General features: G+C 36.5%; 1 protein-coding gene across 3 annotated transcripts in view; it reads left to right on the top strand.

Annotated features, from left to right (window-relative positions):
• The window catches only part of Tfec (transcription factor EC), a 61,474-nt gene that overhangs the window by 14,122 nt on the left and 19,619 nt on the right, over window positions 1–27,733 (top strand). Inside the window, exon 2 of one of the 3 annotated variants that reach the window (XM_051175711.1) lies at window positions 12,675–12,926. In XM_051175711.1, coding sequence (XP_051031668.1) covers window positions 12,747–12,926 — 180 coding nt within the window. In that variant the 5' untranslated portion in view covers window positions 12,675–12,746. Of the gene's footprint in view, window positions 1–12,674; window positions 12,939–24,157; window positions 24,304–27,733 lie in introns of those variants that run through there. The other 2 variants (XM_051175710.1, XM_051175712.1) reach the window with 2 other exon arrangements.

Raw genomic sequence — 27,733 nt, 5'->3', positions numbered from 1 at the left:
ATTTGAAAATTGCATATCCAGGTTTCTTCTAGGATCTTCTGAAATTCTGAAAATTAAGATATCAGCATCTTTGATGGGAGATATTATACTACAAAGTCACAGAAAATTATCATAAAGTGTTAAACTGTCTTTGTAATACAATTTTCTCTTTTCTGTCATCAGTGCAAAGATGCTTCTCTTTATTTCTTATTTCATTGTTCATAAAGCATGGAAAAGAGATCCTAATTCTGAAACTCTGCTACAAATTTCTCTGTATATTCCAAATTACAGTATTTAGGTTTTATTTTATTTGTCTACATTAAAGGCTACAGAAGAAAGATTTAGCAGACATTCTTTCTGTCACAGTAACTCTATCCAGTTTCTTATAGTTTAAAAAATACTTTATTAGTTTGTAGTGTGTGTGTGTGTGTGTGTGTGCACATGTGCACATGTGTACATCAGAGGACAATTTTGTTAGGTTGTGCATACTTTTTGGTGTGAAATTATAGGCAAGGTTTGTTACCTACATGCATCTGACAGCCCTCCTAGAAGTGTGAAGACAATTACTAGAATGACAGGAATGTGTGATTTAACTTGTGATGGGTCATTCAACTAGCCTACCAACTTCTTTGACACTTCCTATTGAATTAATGTTTTCTGGATACCTTTTGTATCCATAAAAATTAAAAGCAGATGCATGTTTCCTTGATTTCAACAAAATATTGATCTTCAGTTACAAGGGAAGATGAATCTGTAACAATTGTACAACTGAAGGTCGTTCCTAAGGTGACACAATACTTGAGGGATTTGATATTGTGGATATTACAATAAAAAGTGCACATGAACCATAGAACCCCCCCCCCCAAAAAAAAAACTATATCCTGTTAAGTAAAACAAAGGCAAGATCAGTTTTACCCTCTTCTTATAAGTGCTAGCAATCTCTATAAAAACTGAATGATGGAAATGTACTCATGAACAAAGCCAGTGCCTGTAGTTTGTCAATCAAGATGAATAATCTCAAAGTCTCATTTTCAATTATATTATTTTAATATTTAACTACCTAAAATGCCCCAATCATATTCTTTAGAAAATTGTTAGACTAAAATACTAAAGTTCTAATGATGACATTTTATTATGATAGAAATGACTTCATTAATTGATGATCATATATCAACCCATAAAGTAGATAAAAGATATAAAAAATTTAAATCAAAGAGAGTTTAGAGCTATTTTAATTGTTTGGTTTTTTTCGTAAAGCGTAAACCTTGATATGACACTTCAGGTCTTACAAAAAATATGAAAATTTCATACATATGTGTACATACATATTAATTTCAACCAAATTAAATAGCTCATGACTTTCATTTATAAAGTTCAAATAAATTGACATTATACTTGTATCATCCCAAATGCAAATGCTAGGATATAATTAAAATGATAAATGTAGCACATGTGTAACAGAATGATGCAAGACATTTCAAAACCAGTGAGTTTTGGATTTTTATCACAAACATTTTCTTTTGTGACTTCAGATCTATTTTAGAATGTCGAGAATTTTTTAAAAAGTACATTGGTAACTTTCCAAAAATATTTGATACATGACCTTTTAAAGAAGCCAGTCCTGTTTCCCATTTATTCTCTGCACCATTGAAAGAACATTTGCTACTTCATAATGAAAATAATATCAAAAGGTCACTGGGGATGAAAAATAGTACAGTCAAGCATTACAGGAGAGTTTTGCTTTAACTGGTAAGTGAATAAGAAATACGGAGTATTATTTAAACATATTTGTTGACTCCTTTTAATAAATATTAGTATTTAAGCTCTTAGAAATCAGATAAGCTCTTTCCCATGTCCTCTTGTTTCTGAGTTTCCACAGGTATTCAATGTTAGATAAAGCTAACTTAAAATAACTGAAGAGTCAAAGCTGGGAACCACATATAAGAGAGTACATGTGGCATTTGTATTTATGGACTTGGACTACATTACCCTGTATTGTTTTTGTCTAATTCTACCCACTTCTCTTTACAAAGGTGTCATATTCAATTATATATATAAAACTTTCATTATTCATTCATTAGTTAGTAGACCTACAAGCTGTTCCATCTCTTAGTTATTGTGAATAGAACAACAATGAACATAAATATGTAAGTATTCATGTCACAGAGTATAGTGTACAATAGTTTACATTTCCACTAATAGTGTGTAAGAGTTTTCTTTCCCCACATCTACAACCTCAGGGATTATTATTAATAATTCTTCATTGTGATGAGGGGGACATGGAATCTTATAGTGGTGTTCCATCACCTTTTATACTTTTTCTCTTGAGAATGCCTCATCTATATCATGATTTTGTCTAGCCTGTAATTACACAGCTCTGGGGCGTGGAGGCTCAGGTACTGAGAGTTCATGTCTGCATTGGTGTTGCCGTGTCTGTAAAATGTTGTTTTCCCACAGATTCCCACTACTTCTGGCTCCTATGGTATTCATGCTCCCTCTTCCGTGATGATATCTAACATTCTTTGCTGGGACAGATTGTACCATTACTACCCTATTTAATCTCCATATGTTGACCAGTTGTGATTCTCACCATCTACTTTATAAGGAAGCTTCTCTAGTTAACAATTAAAGATGCACTAATCTCTATATATATAGTATTAATTTTATGTGTAATTTGTTTCAATGTGCATTTAATAGGAAAATAATACTATATTTTCTACGAGTTCCTATGTCCAAGCCACAGATTTTGATCCTGTTAAATGTACTGGACATAAATGAGTCTTAAATCCTATCAGAAAACAGTTGACTACTTTCATAACATTTGTACCACTATTGTATCAGTGGACACATACCATGAACGGGCATTATCATTGTAGCTTTTAGCGTTCCCATCTGGGTTAAATTGTTGATTATTTGAACTCCCCCCAGCCACTACCCATTCAAAAAATTAGAATGTTTGATTCTTGGTACCTAGCTTTTTGATATTTTTGGTTGTGAGCCTAGCCTTTAACGCTGAGCCATCTCTCCAGCCCGGTACCTAGCTTTTTAATTCTTTGCATATTCTTATCCTGAATCATTTATCATTTATCAGATGAATAGCAAAAATATTACACAATTCCCAATCCTATCAAAAAACCAGTAGAATAGTGAGGGGAATCACTATCCATCTAGTTCTTAAGCTAGAGAACTTGGTTTTTCAATAATGCATTTTGAAACATGTCTTCAATCTATTTCCATTTTCTACTTGACCGTCTTCACTCTTATCACATTCCAACTCTTAGTTTAAGCAACTTTTTGTTAACCAAAATTTATTTACCCCTTTAAAAAAAATCACAGATAAACTTCTATCACTTACTCCTTGGGATGAGGAAAATGAAACCATTAAATACCCCAAATATGAAAGTTCAATCAGGCTTGCAGGCTCACTCTATGGCATATCTGCTCTGGTCCAGTTTCTTCTCATCAGTGATTTTTTTTCTTACCTATTTCCTCCTATTCCATGACCCTTACACAAGATGCTACATCTTGCTGCAATGTCTTTTCCCTCCTATACTATTCTTCAAGTTCCTACATACTTAACTACTAGCCCTCAACCTCTTCATGATAGCTTCCTAAATTTCTGCTAAAATGGTATCTCTTTCCACATTCTCATAGTCATATTTATCTTTTCTTACTATTATCTAGAGCATTTGAAGACATATAGTCATCTTTATGATTGCTCAATAAAAATCTTTACAAGAAGGGTCATATTAAACTTTCTGACTATTGTGACCAGCTTAAATATCTACTGGACTCAGTTCTCCATACATTTGTTAAACTAGCAGAAATTACTTTTCATTTGATTAACTTGCTTACATTTTGTTGAGGACTTGCATGCTTGATTACATGGCATCATTTGGTTTCATTGAACTGGTCACATTTAATTATAATTATATGTTTAAACATTGATCTCTCAGACTGTAACTTCTTTGAAGAATGTGTTGTATCTGACATGTACCAGGCACAGAATATATATATATATATATATATATATATATATATATATATGTATATATTTGTAGAATTGAGCTGAGAGTTGTATAGGTTAATTATTTAGTTTTCATTCAATATGACCAGGGTTCAGTCTCTACCACTGGGATGGAGAAAAATAACTAATAAATAACTAGTGGATATTACACTTGTAAATATAACATTAAGCAATTTTAAATTATCATGACTTTAAAGTATTCTGAATAGTATATAGTTATTCACAATACTTGCTAACTACAGTGTGTGTGAGTGTCGTACTACTTTGAAATCCAGGTGAAGGAGGTAATTTCTGAGAGTATTCCAGATTTTTGTTTATGCCTCACAAGTTTTCATTTCAACGTATTTTTAGAATAGGTCAAATTGAACAACAATTTCCTGGTATGAACTGATAATTTAATTGAAGAATTCATATAAGCCAAACCAGTAAGCACCTGTATAAATGGGGCTGTATGGAGTTATAAAGGAAGCTTAGATTTCTTTGAATATCATCAAAGTAAACATTTTACTGCTAGAATGATATTGATTTGGAAAATTTTGCTTAATAATAATATTCATGTCTTGCTAAAGTGTTTTAAGCGTAGATTTTTTCCTTAAAGACACATTATTGGAATTATCTGAATTCAAATGATTGAAGCTGAAGGAATATGTTGCAATCACATTTTACATCATTATCCATTAAATGGCTCTGAATTATATAATACTCTACTGAAATATGCTGACAGTTATTCAGAAGCCTAAGTAAAACTTTTGATGAACTGAGTCCTACTTTAGTTCGGTAGTTACATCTCAATCAGACAGGCCCTGCTGTATAATTTTAGGTTTAGTCAAGATGAGATTTATGGGTGTATCATATTCCCAGGCTACTTTGAGGAAAGTAGGATTTGAAGAAATGAGTTATTAATCTTCACCGCAGAACATTAAGAAATGTCATGTGGCTATTATAAGTTGGTACCTAGGAGGTAGCGGATACATAGCCACCCAAAATAGATTTCCTCCTATATACCTCTGATATCTGAGACATAATTAATTATTACCTATTAGTCACTTGTGAAGTCCAAATGTTTTACTTCATTTATTATGTTTAAATGGGGTATAAAATTAACAAAGTTTCTTAGGAACTATCATGTTGTAGAGAACATGGCTGTCTATCATCCTTCTTAACATTTGTTTGCATGCATATGTATAGCTGGTGATTGCATATGAGCTTTGTTTGCTATCACCAAGTTATATATATTTAATTATCAGTGCATTTTATTATTTTTAATTTTACCGATGATCTTATTAGCTGTGGGCCCATGTTTGCTTTGCTAGTCAAAATAGTGGTGGCAAATGTCTTGTTACTGAAATGACTGTGATGATATATTTGCTGTCACTCTGGTTTTGAGTTTCTGTAGAGAAGTGGTACCAAGAGGTGGATGCATCTCCTCACAGGTTCTTTATTTTCAGTTTGGGCAAGTGGTCTTTGGATGGATGACGACATGTGGGTCATAGCTTTGTTTTCTAGAAGGGAATAGCATTCTCTGCCTTTTTTTTTTTAATGAAAGGAAACACTTAAATGTTTGTTGGGTGGTTGTTGAATTAGCCAAGAGCTTTCATTAGTTCTCTTCTTTCTGCCTATTACAAGATAACTTTCAAAAGAAGGCAAAATATTATCCTATAATATAGAGTAATTTATATTATTCATAGCAAGATTTAAAAAAATATAAGAGACAGTATTAGAGAATACTAAAGTCACCGGGTAGAGTTGTTTGATTTTAACATAAATAACCCACTTGTAACTTAAATTTTCTTGCAGAAAGTAAAACAAAACAAAGACAAACAAGCAAACAGAACCACTTACCTATTTGATGGGTTCTAAAATCCATGGAAGATTTGTTTTGTGTGCTTTGTTACTGCACACTGAAGAGTACATTGAATTACTAATGTGGAAACTGCTGTTTCTGTGTGAAAAGGCATGCATCTCCAGGTGGAGATACAGGCATCCCTGCTGCAAGTCACACTTGTCTGTCTTACACTCCTTTGTCAGTAGCTCTTCAAGCAGCATTCTGTCTGGCTGCCAACATCTCTTCTGACAGTGGGATGCTTGTTCTAATTGATGAACTTACATTGAACCCTCCTCACCTTTCCTCACAGTCTGAGGCTTATAGTAAGGGTTTATTAAGGTATTGTTTATACCATGGATTTTTTTTTTAATGGAGGACATGTACTTACCATGCTGTGAAGACTGGTTTTACTGTTTTGAATGCCCAGCACTTTGTGGTCTACCCACTTCTATTCACCCTCCAGACTAGTGCCCACCCAGCATTCTGATTGCCCTTGTGCTTTTCCTTTTCCAAATGCCACGTAGTTGTTATGATGTAGGATGTAACCTTTTTAGATTGACTATTTCACTGAGTGGCATGCTTTTACGTTTCCTTCATGTCTTTTAATTGTTTCAATCACTATTAGTTTGATATCCTTTACTGAGGATGTCCTCCTTCTTACTTTTTATTCTTTGTTTCATTTTTCTTCTTATTTGACACAAAGTCTGGATTTGCTACCCAGCCTAATTTCAAACTTGTGGGCTATTATAAGCCACCCACCCCAAATTCCCAAGTAGCTGAGTCAACAGGTGTGGACCACCATGCCTGGCTTCATATATTAATAGTTTGAATCATTTATCAGTTTTATTAGTGAACTTAGGGACAGGCTTATTAATTTTCATGAATATTTTTAAAGAATCAGCTTTTGGTTTTGTTTTCTCAACTGAATTCTGATTTTCATCTACCCTATGTTCCAACTCTAATTATGTTATTAGATTCCACTGTTTATCTTGATTCTGATTTGCGTTTCTGCATTTAGTTTACTAAAATGTAACTTTAGATTTTTTTTTAATTTCAAAGTTTTGATTTCTTTTTATACATTATAGTCTATATTGAATTTATGGAATGTGATGCGACATATAAATAAAAGAAGTAGATTTTTATTTCAAAAGTCTTGATGAAAATGTTGATGTCTCTTTGGGGTGTTTATTTTATGATATATTTTAATTAAAAAAGGATTACCTCACTTTTCTCTCTTAGTCTCTCCAAGGTAACATTATTCCAACCCTTCCCATTCCCTCTACAACCTCTCCCAATTACCTCCACTTTGACATTGATAGCTTCTTTTGTTTTATTATTGCTGCTACACACACACACACACACACACACACACACACACACACACACACACATACAGACAAATATGTAAATATAAACACTATAGCTATGAAGAGACACCACAACCAAGGCAACTCTTATGAAAAAAAGCATTTAATGAGAGCCTTTAATAAGGTCTCAGATGTTTGTTTAGTCCATGATTATCATGGTTGGGACATAGCAGCTCACAGAGAAAGAAGAGAGAGAGAGAGAGAGAGAGAGAGAGAGAGAGAGAGAGAGAGAGAGAGAGAGAGAGAGAGAGAGAGAGAACTGGACCTATATGACCTTTGCAAACCTCAATGCTCCCTGCCCCCCCCCCCCAAGGGGCACACTTTCTTCAAGAAGAGGACTTCTACTCCAAGACCACACCTTCCAGTCCTTGTAATTTTTTTTTCAAATAATACCACTCCCTGGTGAACAAAAATTCAAACATAGGAGCCTATGGTGGCCATTCTATTCAAAGCACCACAGTTACCTATAATTCTTTGTGTAGGAATGGGATCCCATAAATTTTGCCCTTTCCATGTTAGCATATATATTGCTATTGCTGTTATTCTGGTCTTGTTTATACAGTCACTTTCAGGAGACACTGTTTCAAACCAGAGTTCTGGATGTTATTACTCTTAACAGTCTTTCAGCCCCTTCTTCCTTTACTTCCCTGAGGAATAGATGATGCAGGAGCTGTGATACAGATGAGCCTGGCCTCCTCATTGTACCTTGATATTTGGCTTTCTGTCCACTTGTGGTTTTGGGTGATGGATCTGCAGTAAAATGAAGCTTCTTTGATGAGGTGTGGTAGATACACTTCTATCAGAAAATCTATAGTTAGGAACCACAGACCAACAGGAATATTTCATTTTGTTTTGTTTTGTCTTTGTTTTTTGAGAAAAGGTTTCTCTGTGTAGGTTTGGAGCCTGTCCTGGAACTCGCTCTGTAGACCAGGCAGGCCTCAAACTCACAGAGATTCTCCTGCCTCTGCCTCCCAAGTCCTGGGATTAAAGGAGTGTGCAACCAACGCCCTGCCACATTTCATTTTTTATCTTTGGCCTGAGCTTAGCCTTTAATGGCTAAAGCTTCTCTCCAGCCCATAAGGACGCTTTATTTTAGAACTGTGTGCAATCCATATCTCTATGTATAGTTACATATTTCTATTTTCACTGAAAGCCACAAAATCTAAAAAGTTTTGTTTTCATTTTTATTTCATTAAAAAATGTTTCAAAAGTCCTTTTGAGAAATTTTTGACTCGTGTAATTTAGAACTGTGTTTCTCAGTACTTTGGGATTTTTAATTAGCTCTGTTATGGTATTTCTAGTAGCGTTCTGCTTTCTCTGAATAGACATTGTATGATTTCTTTTCAAGTTGTTAAAATGTTTTGTGGCCCTAGATGTGGACTATTTAGTACTTTGTGTGAGCTTCAGAAATATGGGCATTATGCTCTTGTGGATGAAGTAGTCAATAGATGTCAGCCATATTCATTTGTTTGTTGATGGTGCTGAGTTCATCTGTATACTCACTGATTTTCTGTCTTCTGTATCTATGCATTACAGCACATTGACTTCCACAGCTACAATAGTGGATTCATTCCTTATGCTGGCATTTCTATCTTCTTCTGCCACAGGATTCGGTATTGTGTTAATGCATACACATTAAGTACTTCATTATCATTTTGGAAAACTAATCACTTATAATTATGAAATATCTTCTTCCTTCCTCCTTCCTACCAGTTTTCTTTCTCTTTTGTGTGTATGTGTGTGTTGTGGCACATTAACTTGTAAGTACACAGTGGCCAGAGGAAGATATCAGGAGTTCTATTCTACCATTCTGTGCTTTATTCACTTGAGACAGGGTCTCTTACTGAACTTGGGGCTAGTCTAGAAGCCACCAAACCCTAGCCATCTCCCATTTCCACTTGTCACATCACTGAAGTTGTAGGGATACCTGAAATTGGGGATGTGATCTCAGATACTTATTCTTAGCAAGCTAGAACCCTTACCCACTGAACCATTCCCTAGCTGCTAGATCTCAGTATTCCTGATAACTTTCTTATCTGAGCTTTGCTCTATCTCAAATTATTATAGTTGTTCCTTTATTAGGGGAGACTAGTATTCACAGAATATATTTTTCTATTCATTTACTTATAATCTGTGGATGCCTTTATGTTGAAAAGGGATTACTTTTTCTTTATTTTTTGTTATTGAAAGATTACTTATTTTGAGATTATAATTTAATTACATCATTTGTTCATTCTCTTTATTACCTTAAATTTCTCCTTATGATCCCCTTTCTCTCTTTCCAATTCATGGTCTCTTTCCACAGTATAATTTCCTTTCTTTGCAATGGTCCAATGACAGTCTAGTGACATGCGTTGCAAACTATGGCAACTGTAGCTTTCTATATAAAGGCTGGTACTCTGCCTATGCCTGAGAAGCAGCAGGTCCATGGATCCCCAAAGCTACTTGCCTTCCTCACTGCACTCATACACACTGCAATCTCATGATCTATTGGTCATGACACACATACTGTTTTAGGTGTATGTTATGTGTCTTCTCTGGGCTGTGACCAGGGGAATGACAGCAGAGCAACCAGTGTGAAGAGCTTAGTCTTTGCCTGTAGTGAGTTCCTTTCCTTCCTTCCTGGCCTAGACAAAGACCTTTGAACTCAGATACAAATGGTAAACTCCCTCTACCTTTACCATGTTGCTCAGTGCCACACACTTGACTCTTAAAGACAAACACGGAGTTGGTGGATATATGAACAACAACCTATAATTAAACTTATCAAATATCAGAAAAGATTGGGGTATTCAGTAAAACAAAGTGAGCACATGCTTTGCATTTTTTAGGACCCAAGAAATGTAAGTATTATGAATGTTGCTTGATGTATGTTTTGCCCTGAGCTGTCCTATTGTTTTGATATCAGTCTGTGATTGGAAAAGTCAGCGATCTGGGTGGGGAAGGGGTTGTTATCACAGTTTATTGACTCTTCCTGTGGGCAGGAAACAAAGAGTTTCCTGCCTAGTTCACTGATGTTGTGTAGATAGCACCCAACACAATCCCCACTAATTGCTTGCTCAGCATTGTGGCCAACCATTCAGATAGGCTGTTCCTATTGTGACTCTTCTATCATTACAGAGCAGTTGAAAGAGACAAAGCTCTGTTTAGAAGGGTATCTGTGTGGCTTCTCAGAGACAGATTTGTGACATTGTTTCCATTGTTATTTCATCTCATTTCCGTCCAATACTCCCTTTCATTCTCCTTCTGTAGGACGGTCTCTCCATGTACCACCTAGCTTCTAACCACAAACTCTTCCAAGATGTTCATAAAATGCACTGTTCTTTCACGTTATTTGAAATTCATTGAGTATACTATACAGTACAACTTCCTGTTGTACTCTGCTAATATGATAGTTCATTCAGAAGCTTAGGGGATTGGCTGTGTATTCTAATTCTCTCCCCTACTAGCTGAGGTAACAGGCATGCTATCTCATGTTTCTGCATCTCAGATACAGTTAACATGGTTCTGTGGGAACACTCAGGGTACCTAGCTCCTGATTTAAAAAACAACACCACTATGTGCAAACTGTCTATCCCAGTGACCAGTAACTGTTGCTTTGCTTACTGTTGTGATTGATGTGGTTGCTCTAGTTAAATTAGTTCGAACCAATAGATTAAGAACTCTAGGATCACATAGAGAACATTTATTCTTGATATCTCATGGAAGCATGAAGTTCAGTAAATATGTATGGCATCAATGGGTGAAAGGTGAAAAATGAATTAGTTAATGAACTGAATTCTAGTTCTAAATGCTTTACTTAAAAGATGAGATATGGCCCCTTTGTCAGTACAATGCTCTAATATTACATACAATTCGTGTGGTTACATAGCCTGAAAGATTGTTCAGATTTGTGAAACTGTAAGTATTCTTTATGTTATCTATTTTGTAACTGTGTATAGACTAAGAGGGATTAATTTCAATTTAGGATTATCTAAACATCTACCCTTAAAATTACTATTGGCATTTTAATGAAATGTTATTTTACAGCTTTAAAACTCATAGCAGTATAATTAGTAATATGTGTAATCTTTATGACCAGTCTTAATCTTTTTTATATGACTGAAAAATTATTTTATGGTAGTACAATTAAAATAATGCTAAAAATGTCAGCATAACAGAATTAGACTAAAGTAACTACTACAATATTGTCTGCCAAACCAGCTAATATAAATGCAAAATACTTTCTACAGGCTATTTATTTGAACTAATACATGGCGAGGGATTTAAGGAGTAGTTTGTGTAATGAAATAAAAAGAAAAATAAGCACTGTACAGCAATCTTTGCTATTGTTTAACATGAGGGAAAATTAAATAGGTTTATGTATTGCCCACTTGAGGAAAATGTATTAAAAACCATACCACAGAATTATAAATATAAAGGCAAATGGCAGGCAATACTCCATTTTACAGGTTCTTATAAATACTCCATTTGCAGGTTCTTAAAGAGAAATCTGGGGTGCTTAAAGCTATCATTTTACAAATGATGGGGTAATATTAACCATGGCAATCAAACTGTGTATGCCCAGAATTCTTTGTTAAATTTGTTTCTTTGCCATTTTCATACTTGCACACAATGTTTTCTGACTGCTCTCCCCACCCCAACCCTCCCTTCTGCCTCTATCAAACCCTCTCTTTCCTACCCATCCTCTTTCCATTTTTATGGCTTTTGTTTTGTTTTGGGACCCAGTGTTTGTAACCAGGGCCATCTGTGTGGGCATGGATGCCCAGAATTCTAACGGTATATTATGTAAAAGAGTTTCATGACAGTCGTTTACTTGGCACACCAGAATAGTTAGAATTTTTCACAGTGCTTTTACCTGTTGATTCATGGGAATACACACCAATTTGTTGTCATTATTTGTTTTGGAACCCAGAAAAAAATGAAAAAAATTTAAAACAAGATACTATTCAGTATAGAAACACTGGAAAAATACAGAAAAGTAGAAAAGAAAAAAACCACCCAGGATTTTGCCACTATTACACTATCATACTTCAATAGTATATCTACTTCTAGTGTCTACTCCCTTATGGATACTTTTATAATTTTTGATAAAAACCATTTATTGTACATAAGAACCAAATATATAATACATATAGTTTGTATAAAGACCAACTTATATTGTTGAATATGCCTTGTTTCCTTGTAACATTTTAAGACTTCTTTTTCTAGACACTCAGAATTGATGTTTTCATATTTATTCCTAATTGTTATAGATATCCACTTTTCAAGCCTTGCTAATTCTATATACATTATTAATTTTTAACTCCTTTCTTAAAAATAATCAGATCATTAAAATCCTTTCACCTTAGGACAGAAGCATCAATATAATCTGAATGAATACAGACTATATAGTGTGTTTTACCTTTTCAGGAAAAAAACTGGCTAACAATATTGTGTTCCATGTGTCATCAATCATTTGTGTTTGAATCTGTAGGTCCAGGCACACTTGGAAAACTCTACAAGGCCTCAGCTGCAGAAGGTCCAGAGACAGCAAGTAACACCTTTTATGACCCTTGACCATCAGGTATTCAGTCAGACTCTCAAGAGGACACCACCTCCAGCACCAAGCTGTATGCCTTTGGTGGAGCATGGACCCAAGAGCCCGGACAGTGATGCTGGCTGTGCAGGAAACCTATTTTCAAAACTGCTGGCTCATGGGAGAGAAGATGGTGGTGCAGAATGGCACGTATGTTCAATGGTTGGTTATGAAGTCTATCATAAGTGCTAGAAATTGAAGTTAACAATTTTGCAGTAATTATTTTGATAGTATAAGAAAAGAAATGTGTATTTCACTAATTAGTCTGCTATTATTAATCGCATACATGTTAATTATGCATACTAAATTATAAGTGCTCGTTTCAATACTAAATTAGCTAATTTATTTTTATACTGAATTAGTTATCAATGAGCCACAAATAATCCTACATTTTTAGAAGGTTTAATTCTAATTGTAAAGGTTTAGCTTTTACAATTAACTTAAGTTGAATATATCAATATCTTAAATAGTCATGGAATTGAAACCTATAGAGGTTATATAAAGAACACCAAGTTTGTGCTCTTAAAATGCTAACTATAATAAAATTACCTTACCACACTAAATATTTCATGGAATTATAAATAGACTTTTTACATTTGATTTTTTTATACATTTTTAAAAATTTAAACAAATTCTTCCTTATCGCTTACTAAATAACTGGCATGGAGTGATGCTGAGGCTTCAAAATAAAAGTCATGGAATGTGTTTTGCTTTTAAATGAATCTTCAAGAATACTGAAAAATAATACAAAGTAAGAAATAACTAGAACTTGGAAAAACCTTTAGCATCTTCTTGTAGATAATTTATACTGATTATGGAGCTTTCTTTTCTCTTTCCTTGTTAATGTTGATTGGTTGGTGGAGCCGGGTTCTCTCACACCTGAGGCATCCTCTCCTAATCTGAGTCACCTGTGAATGCTCCCTCTTCAGGTTGATACTTTTCTAACATTAAATTCACAGCATTGGAGAACAAAGGCAGAGAACTTGGGGTATCATTTGAACCCAAAGAGGAAGACTTTTAAGAATGAGTTTTATGTTAACTTGGAAAGTAGGAAATAATGAAGACCTGATAGATTATTCAGTGATAAACAAAATTATTACACTGTAGGACTCTCTGAAATACAAAACTTAAAGTTGATCTCTGTTATGTGTATTCAGACAATTTAGTGGTGTGTGTGTGTGTTGTGTGTGTGTGAATGTGTGTGTGTGCGCGCGTGTATGTGTGTGTGCATATGGAACTACTTTGGAGTGATATATATATATTTCAAAAGTGGAGCACAGAGTCAGGTTCCTTGTTCACTTCATGAAGAACAAACTACATGTGGGATGAGAGCCACCTGCACTGCAAATATTAGAACTATACCCAATACAATTTATCCTTCAACCACCTCTTCCAAAGTTTATTTTTTGTAAGGATTATTGCTTTTCAAGAAAAATCAAGTACCAAAGGTAATAAATATGCCAATTCATATGTGTCAAAGAAGCTGTAAGCTAGATGTTCTCAGACTAATTTTATACACACACACACACACACACACACTTGGGTTTTTTTTTTTTTTTGAGACAGGGTTCCTCTGTATTGCTTTGGAGCCTGTCCTGGAACTAGCTCTGGAACCAGGTTGGCCTCGAACTCACAGAGCTCCACCTGCCTCTGCCTCCCTGAGTGCTGGGATTAAAGGCATGCACCACCAACGCCAGGCTTATCTTCTTATATGTTGAAGATTTTGTTTATTTGTTGTTTGGGTTTTTAGAGCTTATTTTTGTTGTTCAACATAGAACTTCACTATATAGTCTAAACTGACCTTGAACTCAAGATCCTTCTGCTTCAACCTTTCCAGGACTGGAATTACAGAAGTACGATATAACATGTTGTTGCTGGAGCTTCCCCCATTTGTCTGGCTCCAAACACACACATGGACGCTGTATTTGTTATAAAACTGTTGGCTGGTGGCTTTAGCTTCTTATTGGCTAGCTCTTTTTTAATTAGTAACCCACTTCTGATAATCTATATATTTCCATATGCTCTTGGCTTACTGGAGAATGCCTGGTGTGTCCTCTCTTCCTGGGATATTACATGGTGACTCTGTCTGCCTACATTTCCCAGAATTCTCTTCATCACCTATCTTGGCTTATACTTCCTGCTCAGCCAATCAGCCAATCAGTGTTTAATTCATCAACAATAAGAGAAATATATATACAGAAGGACATCTCCCATCAACAAGTAGTCTGGAAGAAGAGTTAGTTTGATTTTTGTATTTTAAAACTTCCAAACACAATATCATGGTCTGAGCTCAGGAAATGGTTTTATTGATATTTCTTTGTTTTATTCCTTCTTTTCTTTTATCCAATGTTGACCATAGTATCACCTCATAGATCAGCGAGAGTATGCTGAGGTTCAGACAGGAGACAAGTGAGAGAGTAGGGGTCTCTGGCACAGAGATAGGTATTATTAAGAGGAGCACTTCACAGTATATATTTTTCCAGGATGAAACTGACATTTGTTCTTACAAGAGTGACAAGTGACTTTTGCACTAACCCTTGCTCCTAGCCTAGAATTTTCATCCATTCCTTTACTACTCTGAGATTTGCCATATGGGCCCACACCACATGTGGCTCTCCAGAGTTCAGATCTTCTTTACATCTTTTCTTTACCCTCTCTCATTCACTCTTCACTATTTGTCTGAATGATTTTAATTCTCTCTGAAAGATAAACTTGAGATGCCCCCTTCCCCTGTAGATTTTTCCTTGATGATTCTTTATATAGATTTGGTACCTCCATGACTGCACTCATTTTCACACCACACGATACATCTTAAACATTCAGTAACATTTTTTTTTCATTCTTTTGGTTTGTTACTTCACTGACCAAAATGTCATATCTTACTCACAGGCAAATTTACATCAATGGTAATTAGTGAATTCTGTTGTCAGGTTAGGGAATGAATGAAAAATGAGTTCAATCAATTCCATGTGATGTGTTCCACTGTTCAATGGTTTGCTTCTTCAACAGTGCTTGAACTCCATGATGATAAGAACTCCTCACTGTTGGCTCTTATAATAATACCTCTAGTTCTTGAAAGGTCTGAAAATAAGTATTGCTTGATAAGTATTTGGTAATTATTATTTGAATGGTTCCATGAAATTATTGGCAAGTCATATTTTTGTCATATCCTAATAGAGTCTCTCAACACTTGACTCAAGTTGACCAACCACTCAGATTATATTTATGGTAGTTTCATGTATTTCAAACTATTTACTACAGGTTATTTCCTTATATGTCCATGAGAAACTCCTAGTTGGATCATGTACCTCAATTCAGCATTCACACCTTCTCATATATATATATATATATATATTCTCTAATATATATGTGTATGTATATGTATATATATATATATATGTTATATACTAATATATATTAGTGTTTCACTAAAGACAGTGCAATAGAAAGAAGAAAACTTAGCTTCAGTGGTTGCTACTTTCATTTCTGTTTCAATGAAGAAATATCCCAGCAAAATGAACAGAAGGGGAGAAGTGGTTTGTTTCAGCTCACAATTGAAGGTTACCATCTACTAGTGTGGGGAAGGTCAGGTGGTAGGAACTTGAAGTAGCTAGACATATTACATCCATAGTCAAGAGAAGAGAGAGGAAATCCATACAGGCAAGTACTGAGCTCATTTCTTCCTTCTTGTACAGTCCAGGGTCCAGTCCAGGAAATGGTGCCCACATTTATGGTGGGTCTTCTCACCTCAATTAATGCAATTCATTCCTTTCTTTTTGTATTTGTTAAATCTTTTATAATGGTAATTTTTATTTAAATTTGAAACAAGCTTGTTTTACATGTCAATCCCAGTTCCCTCACCCTCCCCTCCTCCCCAGTTCCCCCTCCAATCCCCATCCCACCCCCTTTCTGCTACTCAGGGAGGATGAGGCCTTCCATGGGGAGTTTTCATGTCTGTCACATCATTTGAAGCAGGGCTCAGGCTCTCCCCCATGTGTCTAGGCTGAGGGAGTATCCCCTCTATGTGGAATGGGCTCCCAAAGTCCATTCATATACTAGGGATAAATATTGATCTACTACCAGAGGCCCCAAAGACTGCCCAGTCCTCCTAACTGGCACTCTTGTTCAGGGGGTGTAGGTCAATCCTCTCTACTGGTTTCCCAGTTATCAGACTGGAGTACATGAGCTCCCTCTTATTCAGGTCAGCTCTTTCTGTGGGCTTCTCCAGCCTGGACTTGACCCCTTTTCTCATCATTCCTCCCTCTCTCAACTGGATTCCAGGAGTTCAGCTTTGTATTTAGCTGTGGGTGTCTGTTTCTGCTTCCATCAGGTACTAGAAGGTACCATCTGGAATGGAATATAAGGTAGTCATCAATCTCATTATAGGGGAAGGGCATTTATTGCTTAGATTGTTAGTTGGGGTCATCCGTGTAGATCTCTGGACATTTTCCTAAAGATAGGTTACTCTTAAAACCTATAGTGGCTCCCTCTACTATGGTATCTCTTTTCTTGCTCTCCTCTATTCTTTTCCTGACTCAAACTTCCTGATCTCTCATGCCCTCCTCTTCCCCCTTTTTTTCCCGTTCTCTTTCTCCCCAATTCCTCTTCCCTCTCCACATGCTCCCAGTTTGATCAGGAGATCTTGTCCCTTTCCCCTTCTCCAACAGATCATGTATGTCTCTTTTAAGGCCCTCCTTGTTTCCTAGCTTTTCTGGCAGTGTGGATTGTAGGTTGGTGATCCTTTGCTCTATCTTTAAAATCCATATATGAGTGAGTAACTACCATGTTTGTCTTTATTTATTTATTTATCTTATTTTACACATCGATCCCTGTTTCCCTTCCTCCCTCCCTTTCTCCCTCCCTCCCATGTCCCCCCACCACCCTCCCATCCCATTCCCCCACCCACTCCACAGGAGGGTAATGACTTATAGGAGAAGTCAACAAAGCCTGTCAAGTCATTTGGAGTAGGGAGTAGGCCCTCCCTCCTGCCTCCAAGTTAAGGGAGTATTCCTCCATGGGGAATGTGCTCCCAAAGTCCTTTTGTGCACCAGGGATGCATCCTGGTTCCACTGTCAGAGGTCCCTTAGATTTCCCAGGCCTTCTAACTGAGACCCATGTTCAGGAGGTCTGAGTTGATCCAATGCTGGTTTCCCAGCTATCAGTTAGGGGGCACAGTAGCTCCTCCTTGTTCAGGTCAGCTGTCTCTGTGGGTTTCTGCAGCCTGGTCTTGTGCTCTTTCTCTGCTAGAGAGATGGCTCTGCCATTAAAAGCTAGGTTCACAACCATGTTTATCTTTTTGTGACTGTCTTACCTCACTCAGGATGGTTTCCTCTAGTTACATCCATTTGCCTGAGAATTTCAAGATTCCATTATTTTTTTTTTCCACTGAATAGTACTCCATTGTGTAAATGCACCACATTTTCTCTATCCATTCTTTAGTTGAGAGACATTTAGGTTGCTTCTAGGTTCTGGCTATTACAAATAATGCTGCTTTGAACATAAGTGAACATAAGTCCTTGTTGTATGAATGTGCATCTTTTGGGTGTATGCTTAAAAGTGGAATTACTGGATCTTGTGGTAAACTGATTCCTATTTTCCTGAGAAACCACCATACTGATTTTCAAAGTGGCTGTACATGTTTGTACTCAGTGGACAATTTCTTTTCCTTTTGATTTTCTTCTATATTATGAGGATACGTTTTGAATTCATTTCCTGGGCTGCTGTGATTAAATTATTGTATTATGCTAAGCATTAGAGACAGTGCCTAGCACATCTCCCGCCCTATACAGGTGTGTAGTATTTTTGCCCTTTTAAGGGGTCCATGTGTATTGTTGTTGACTGTGTCACTCCTTACAGAGATGAAGAGATTAGTATGTTTTAAGATTATCCAAGTCCATGTGGATTAGTCAGCTAAAATTTCACCATTGGCCTTTGGACATCTACAAAACATTTTAAAAGAAAACGATGATATAGAAGTCCTCTGTCAACATGTTAAGGCTGTGGACTTTGGTTTGAAGCACTTCTCGAGATGCAATCTATTGATATAGATGCTGATTGCAGCAAGTGTGGGCCCAGGGAGCCTTGTATAGTAGTCACTAGGGAGTGCAGGGAAGTTGATGCAGGAAAAGCAGCCTATTGGAGCCAGGGATTCAGCTTTCAGATACTGTGGGCTTTGATATACATAGCTAAGTGTTTTAAAACTTAAAGATACAAAATAAACTTTCAATTTTCACTAAAGTTCTCTGTGATTTCAAATGAAATCACCACTGTAACTATTATTTGCAGTATTCTGAATGCACTGGGTTCTGTTAGATGGAAATTGTTGGGGTTATGATCAATATGGAATTATTTTACAGAGGAAAGAACAGACCCTCTTCTACTAATGTAAAGAACAGTGTTTATAGACCCCAAAAGGTCAAAAGTACTAAAATTAATAATCAGTTCAGCTTATTTGATTGGGAAATGGTGTTTCTTCTGTACTTTTGAAATAGATAGTAGACTACAATGAATATTACTAAATAATTGATATAAAAAGATCATATAATATTAATAAAGATTATAAGGTTCCCCTGTTCTCTCTTTGTGTGTGTGTGTGTGTGTGTGTGTGTATCTGTATGTATGTAGGTACATATCTGTCTATCTATCTATCTATCTATTTACATATCATCTATCACCTATCCACCTTATATTCAAACATACAATTCTTTATCTAATCTGCTGTAGAATTATCCAGGAATGACTTAATTTTGACATTTCCTATTTGAAGCCTTGCCTATAACCGAATACCTTCATGAGGTCCTGATTCAGTTTTGACTCTTTCACTATGATTAATAGATTGAGATTCATAGGCTTTACTCCCTTGTTGAAGACAGAAAAAATTACTATGATAAAATATGAATTATTTCTGAGCCAATATTCAGAGGTGAATAAAAGGAGAGAGGCCTCATCACCTTAATGTGGAAAGAATTCTGTGTCAAAGTCAGTATTAATTCCTGAAATCATATTCCAAGAAGGGATGTTATCTTATCTTTATTTGATTACTTTACTCAGTGTCCAATTACTATTCTCAGAAATGTTATCTGTAAAGTTTGTGTATACTCTTTCCACATATCTTGAAGGGTGAGTACTGGCTGCTTAGTCTGTGGGTTAAAATCCTTTAGAAATTGCAAGATGGAATATAGAAGGTTTTGATGAAATTGTTACTTTAAAGATTTCATTTGAAGAGCATGGGTGACTACATTTTGTAGGCTGAGGTCACCCATTGATCAGTCAATCATTTACTTAAACAGTGTTAAAAATAGATGCTTGAAATTCAGGCCCTGAGAAATGGTCTATGAAAGCATCTATTTCTTTTTTACTAAATCTAAATAGACTTTATATTGAGAGAACTGTCTCTTCCTCCTTGCTCTAGCACACAGGACTCCAGATATCACAGCTGACTTGGAATCACACACAGAGGATCTGATGAGATCTAATATTGGACAGGTAGCCACCTCTCTTTACAACAAAAAGAATTTCTAATTAATTTAGTTTACTTTTGTTGGATTTCCAGGAGAGGTGCTCAAGGGTTTGCTTGTTACCCTAACAATGATTATTGAGTGACTAGACCCTGAAATGGCGTGAACCTGCCTATTCCTGTGTGCTCTGGAGAGGTGGTCACCTCTACAAGGAATTGGTTCCTATGCAACTTCTGTGTAAAGTAGAGCACAAGGACCCCGAACACCAGAAACAGATGATGCTCAGCCCAGTCACTCTTGCTTCATCAACTGTGACTTCTCACGTTCTCTACTTCCTCAGTATACATCCATCTGAGCTCTTGATTTTGCCAAGTTCTTCATAATTTTAGTGTTTGTTTTATTTTATTCATTTATGATACTATCCCAATTTTTTAAGTATATTTCCTTTGTCTTGTTTAAGCTCACAGAGAAGACATACTATTTGACAATGGTACTGTTTTCAATGGCTATGATTTCCCATTCACAAAATTAATATATATATGTATACATACATATATATCTTTAATCTGTCTAGAGTCCAAGATATAGCCCCCCTTTTCTTTTATAAGCACCATAAACTTTTCATTTTCATATCCTGGTTAAACTTCAATACTGAATAAACTCATTTTACCACAACTTTACCTAAGCAAATAAACGAGGAACACCCACCATACCATTTATGCTGATTATGTTAAATACGTCAGCAAATTTCACATAAGTATTTACTACTGTAAGACAAGCCTACAACTATTCCCTAGAGATTAGCAGTAATGAAGACTGTGTAATATCATCTCTCCTTGTGCTTTTAAAGTTCCCTATCTAGTATCCACCTTTCAGAAACATTCTATATATAATTCTCTGGAGAGAAAATATTTACAGTTCAATTATAATTCATTCAATAGCTCTAGCAGTTCTCTTAAACCTCCACATTTGTTTCATTTTTTTTCTGTCACCCTATTAGAATAGAATACAGTTTCAATCTCTTAAATTCCCAACAATTTTCCTTTCTATGTACATCTCCCACATTATCAGTATATGCTAATCTATGGGAATACTCATATCAGTGTTGTGCTAGTCTTCTACAAGCTCTTCAAATCACACCAAACCAAATAGTTCTATCTGCACACATTTGCTTTCTGCCCACCATATTATTTCAGCACATAAACACCCCCCCCACACACACACATACACTCACATACCTCACTGCCTCCATTTCCTCCCTTTCAGCATCATCTGATGGCCAATTCTTTCCTCTCCAATCAAGCTTTTGTCTTCATGATTTTAAAAGGGCTCTTAACACCAATCAGTTGAGTTTGTCTGAGATTATAATACAATTACATAATTTCCCCATTTCCTTTTTCTTCCTGCAAACCCTCAAAATTATATATGTATATATATATATATATGGATATATGTACATATATATATCCATATATATATATATATGTATATATACATATATATTTAATTTCTGTTACCAAACTCTTTATTCTTATTTGGCTTGGCTTCCGAGTTGCTTTTGACATGGTTAATCATACCCTGAGTCATTTTCTGATATCCATCTTAGATCACCTGACTTTTCATCAATTTTCATAGCTCTTTATTTTCTAAAATATGACAAAATGCTGTGTCTCTAGGACCAGCCTTCAGACATTTCTTCTCACCTATCTTTGTAGATGATGCCATGCCACCTCCAACCTAGGCCTTTCCTCTCCATATTATCTGTCCTATGCATGTTTGATACCCACTGTGTTACAACAAACGTCTCAAACTTACGATGGCTGGAGACTACATTTTCCCAAATATATTTTGGGTGATCTGGAAAAATAATAATTACATCAAGAACTCCAAGAATCATGCTGTACTCTATTCTGCTCCATTCTCTTCTATTTCTACAGTCTGTTCCAATCAAATCCAATTATTTCTAAAATCTCTGTGTTTCAAAGCATTTTCTCTCCTCAGACAACACTCTGCTCAGTAGTCCATCATTAGCAGTTAGCAAAGTGTCTCACACAACATGAGTGTCAGCATCTAAATGCTAAAGTACTGAAAACTCAGGTACAATATTAAATTAACTATTCTTACTAGGTTCCTATTAATGAGTACTATAATGGTTAAAAGGCAGCAGTATCAAGACAAGGGCAAAAATAAAATATAGCCACTTTTCCTTCATTACACAGTGTGGTAATGACTACAATATAATCTTCTTTTCCTTTTTTTAAGATTGACATTTTTTTTTAATTTAAATTTGAAACAAGCTTGTTTTATATGTCAATCCCAGTTCCCGAACCCATGTCCCCCCTAACCTTCATCCCATCTCCTTTCTGCTCCCCAGGGAGGGTGAGGCTTTCCATGGGGAGTCTTCAAAGTCTGTCATATCATTTGGAGCAGGGCCTAAGCCCCATGTGTCTAGGCTGAGAGAGTATCCCTCTATGGGAAATGGGCTCCCAAAGTCCTTTTTACTTTATTTTATTTTTCTTATTTTACATATCGATCCCAGTTCCCTCTCCCTTCCTCCCTCCCTCCCTTCCTCCCTTCTTCCCTCTTTTCTCCCTCTCTCCCTCCCTCCCTTCCATGCCCACCGACAACCCTCCCATCCCATCCCCGACCCCATCCCCTGACTCCACATGGAGGGTGATGACTTCCAGGAGGGATCAACAAAATCTGTCAAGTCAGTGGGTCTGAGTCAGTCCATTGCTGGTTTTCCCAAATCCATTCTTACACCAGGGATAAATACTGATCTACTACCAGAGGCCCCATAGATTGCCTAGTCCTTCTGAATAACCCACGTTTGGGGGTTCTGGGTCAGTCCTATGCTGGTTTTCCAGTTAGCAGACTGGAGTCCATGAGCTCCCTTGTTCAAGTCAGCTGTTCTGTGGGTTTCTCCAGCCTGGACTTGATCCCTTTTCTCATCACTTCTCACTTTCTGCAATTGGATTCCAGGAGTTCAACTCTGTGTTTAGCTGTGGGTGTCTGCTTCTGCTTTCATCAGCTACTGGATGAAGTCTCTAGGATGGCATATAAGGTAGTCATCAATCTCATTATAGAGGAAGGGCATTTAAGGTAGCCTTTCCACTAATACTTAGATTGTTAGTTGGGGTCATCCTTGTAGATCTCTGGACATTTCCTGCTCCCTCATGCCCTCCTCTTCCTCCTAACCCCCTCTCCCCTCCCCCCATGCTCCCAATTTGATTGGGAGATCTTGTCCCTTTCTCCTCTGTGGGCCACCATATACATCTCTCTTCAGGTTCTCCTTGTTTCCTAGCTTATAATGCAATTGTATGAAAAGCTGTGTATGTCTTTCAGAAAAAAAAAATTGGTGTGATAGACACTGATTATATTTTTACAAAGCAGAAAGACACTAAGTTCAGGAATATGGTCAAACTTATTCTTTAAATGAATAGAAGGTTCAGAGCTTGGTTTCCATCCCTGTAAGAAACCCATTCAATAGAGGTCTCATACCTCTGTGTCAGCCATTGTAAAAAAAAAAAAAAATGGTAGCTAGTTCCTAGACATGTGGGAGGACCCGAGACAGGCCTGACTCTCCGCTGCATTGAAGCTGGATGACTAGTTAACTTCTTAGTTTAGATATCATCCCATTTTTACCTATTGGCTTTACTCCATTCTTTCCTATTAAGAGATATTGTGGTGGATAGTAACTCATTTATGTTAATGTGCTCAGGTGTTTTTCAGTCAGGTATCTGTAAATTCTGGTGGCATTTGGCAATCTAAGTAAACTGTTATAGTTCAAGACCATTCCAGAGACAAGGACTGAGTAAATATTAACAAGCCCCCGTGCTTGCTTGGAACTTGAAAGGACTGCTTGACATCAATGAGCAAGCTTTTGTCAGTCACAATCTAGACCAGATTAGTCTTAAAGTCCAAGGAAGAAGCAAAGTTCACCTTAGTGCAGGAGTTTCTGTATGCCTCTCCTGGTTAGTGTTTGCAAGCTCAAGAAGAAGAGAATGATGAAGGAGAAAGAGAAAACTATTGCTATTGTGAAGGTTATAGACCCTTCCAAGTTGAAACTGGTGAGTACACAAAATTTGAAATTCTTGCACTGTTTGGAGAGGAAACTGGCTTAACCCCCGATTTTAAATTTATAGAGTTATAATTGGTAAAAATAAACTATGTAGACGTAGACGTTAACACTGAAATGTTTAAACTATAATTAACCGTGTTTTGAAGAGCTTGTTTACTTACAAACAGTTTTGGAGTGTTCTGGGGTATGCTAAGTAATTTATTTAGTCAAAACCTGCTGAAATTAATGTTTTATTATGACTATTGTATAAAATGTGAGGGTTTAGTTAATTGTTTATTTTGTACTCACGCTAAAAACTGTTTGGTTATTTTAGTGCTAAAAGAATAATGAACGTGTAGTATATGTGATCTGAAGCTGTGAGCATCCAGTTTTGTATTTTCCTATTTGTATTAAAGCTAGCTAGCCAAAGAAACGCCAGCTCCAGCCCCACTCATTATTTTTATTCACTTACAATGGAACAAAAAATAATAATAACAAAATAACACAGCAGGATTTCATGGCTCAGTGTTTGTCACTTAAGCCTCGGAGTGATGTTTCAACAAATGAAATAAACTTTGAGGCAATTGGTGGTTTATATCCTAAAGCTGGAAAAATCTGCCTCACTGAATCTAAATGAATCAACACCCACAAGGAAGCAAAATAATCTTTGGAAAGTCCGTGTTTCATGTGCGCATATGTTCTCCAGCCTATGCTTCCCTGCCGTGGGCCTCTTTAGAACAGGAGTTTATCTCCTTTTTTCCCCAGTTCTCTATCAAACAGTGTCCTGTTCAGCTTTACCATTTCAGATTCAGTGAATATCTTCATAGGAAAGCAGAAGGCGAGGATCTAAACAAATACATCTGTCAGTATCCTTTGAAAACTCACAGTAAATATGTGATGTAACACACACACACACACACACACACACACACACACACACACACACACACACACACCAATTAGGGTGCTTTTTGCCATTTGTTATTTCACTGAAAATTTACTTGCAAATTTACATTGTAACCTTCCATAAGTTTTGCTCATTTTTGAGTGTCTATAAGATTATGGAGGTGATACAAATGCATTTTCAAAAAAACCAGAGCTTTCCAAAGCAAAATTATTTTAAGGAACATATGGAGTATATACTGTGTGGTCCTTTCTGTTGCTAACTGAATGTAAAGGTAAAACATTACAGTACTAAGAATAAATTACATTTAAAGTTTCATTTACGTTATGAGTCCTACAGTATGTTGGTGAAGAGAAACAAGCCAGGTTATCCCTCACAGGAGCCTGTTGGATAGGGCTGGGCCCTGGAGTTAAGCCCTGGAGAGACAGAACTGTTTGATTGTGATACTTAAGGGTGGGGTGGACTTCAGAAAAGAGCAGTGAGGGATAGAAATACAGTCAGTAGCTTCAAATCGTTCTGACTATTCAAAACACTAAAACAAATTAAAGACAGGAATGCTCCAGCAGTGGAGTACATAGTAGAGAACCCAGCCTTGGTATCTTACAAGCATGAATCTAGGCTATTATGTCAACCTCTGCTACCTCACAGAGTAGGTGAGGCTGGGTGGTCTCTTAGTTCCAGGCACCTGATTCAAAGTCCCTGCTGCTGGCATTATAAGCAAATGCTACTTGATTTTTCTTCACATGGGTTTTGGAGATCAAACTTACGTCTTTTGTGTTTACAAGACACTGAGCTGTCTCATTGCAACCTCTGTTGCTTTTGTAGGTATATTATTCTTAGACCATTACTTCAGTTCTGAGCTGCAATTGCTTCATAGAGTGATAGTCATGTGTACCCTACAAAATTGTTATAAAGATGACTTAAGATGTTGTTTGAGTTATATTATACTATACTTGACATGTAACAAATTATCGACTCTGGCATAACATGTTGGGTTACTTTGTCTTCTAAAAATTCTTCCTCTGCGAATTCACAGATTCATTATAATCATAATCGTTACTCACATTGAAGTCTGAAATCTTCTATTGAAAACCCTAGTATGGTCCAGGAGTTCCCAAGAGCTTGGTTCAGCTGTCTCTGTAGATTTCCTCTTCATAATCTTAGCCTCCCTTGCTCATACATTCCCTCCTCCCTTTCTTCAGATGGATTCCTGGAGCTTGGCCTTGTACTTGGTTGTGTATCTCTACATCTTGTTCCATCAATTAATGGATAAAAGCTCTATGATGACATGTGTAGCTTGGTCTATCTGAGGAGCCCTTGGCAGTAATAACAAGATCTATCCCTGGTAGATGAGCTAGCTTGTTGGAACCCATTCCCTATGGTGGGATGCCATGCTTGGCCTTAGTGCAGGGGAGAAGTACCTGGTCCTGTCTCAACTTAATGTGCCAGTCTTTGTTGACTCCCCATTTGGGAGGAGTGGGTGGAGAGTGTGCTCTGGGTGGGGGAAGTCAGGGGGAAGTTGGAGGAGGGTTGGGAGGGAGAACTATGGTTGGAATGTAAAATGAAATTTAAAAAAATAGATAAAAAGAAAAAGAAAACCCTTGTATGTGTATGCATGATAATGACAGGTTTTAAAATTTTACAAGTAGTGGAAATAACATTGAATCAGTAAGAAAAAGGCTGTAATGGCATTTTGAAAGCTAGATATAAGAGTTGGGGTTTACACATGAGTTAAATGGCAGGGAGTTTAGACTTCAGACTCTTGGGGTCAAATAGATCTTAAGGGTATTTAAAATATGTTGGTAGAAGAGGAAGGTGGGAGTTTATTAGGAGGGGTGTAGATGCACTAAATGGGGAGGCATAATTTAGGTGTAGGGACCTGAAAAGCTTGAGGAATAAAACCAGAGACGAAATTCCAGAGTGGATATCATTATTTTGAAATGTCATGTCAGGGGTCAGATTGCATGAGGAGGAAGGGTCATTTTAAAGTGGAATTTAGGTCACAGTGTGTGTGGTTTCCTGGAAAGAGACGATGGTTGTACATGCAATTTATAGTTTGTGTAGATGCTTCTGCAATCATTTTGGCTGTAGAATGTTTTCTTACCCAGACAGCACTGACTGTAAACAAAGTCAAAGCTGTTTTTCTCTGGTGTCACTAAAAGTTACAATTTGGCAAAATGGTGTTCTGCTGAATGTACCATTGTCAAGAGCTCTGCATTTTCTATTAAGAGTCTTACAGTTGCATATCTTGTGTTTAGTTCTTTAACCCACTTTGAGTTAATTTTTAAATATGTGGAAGATAAGATCCCAGAATCATTCATAGATATCCATTGAAACCAATACCATTCATTGAAAAGACCGCCCTTTGCCACTGGGTGGTCTTAGTAACCTTGTCCAAATTGCTGGGCTACATTAGGAAGTTTCTTTTTGGCTTCGTTATTATGCCCTACAGGCCTATATAATTGTCTTAATGTCAGAGTGACATCTCTTTGCATTACCATAGCACTGTAATCAGCTTGGAAATTCATAAGTATTC

The sequence above is a fragment of the Phodopus roborovskii genome, unplaced genomic scaffold (genome assembly GCF_943737965.1).
Source record: "Phodopus roborovskii unplaced genomic scaffold, PHOROB, whole genome shotgun sequence".
NCBI lineage: Eukaryota > Metazoa > Chordata > Mammalia > Rodentia > Cricetidae > Phodopus > Phodopus roborovskii.
Note: the sequence above shows the minus strand (reverse complement) of the source record. Positions and strands in the feature narration are given on the sequence as shown.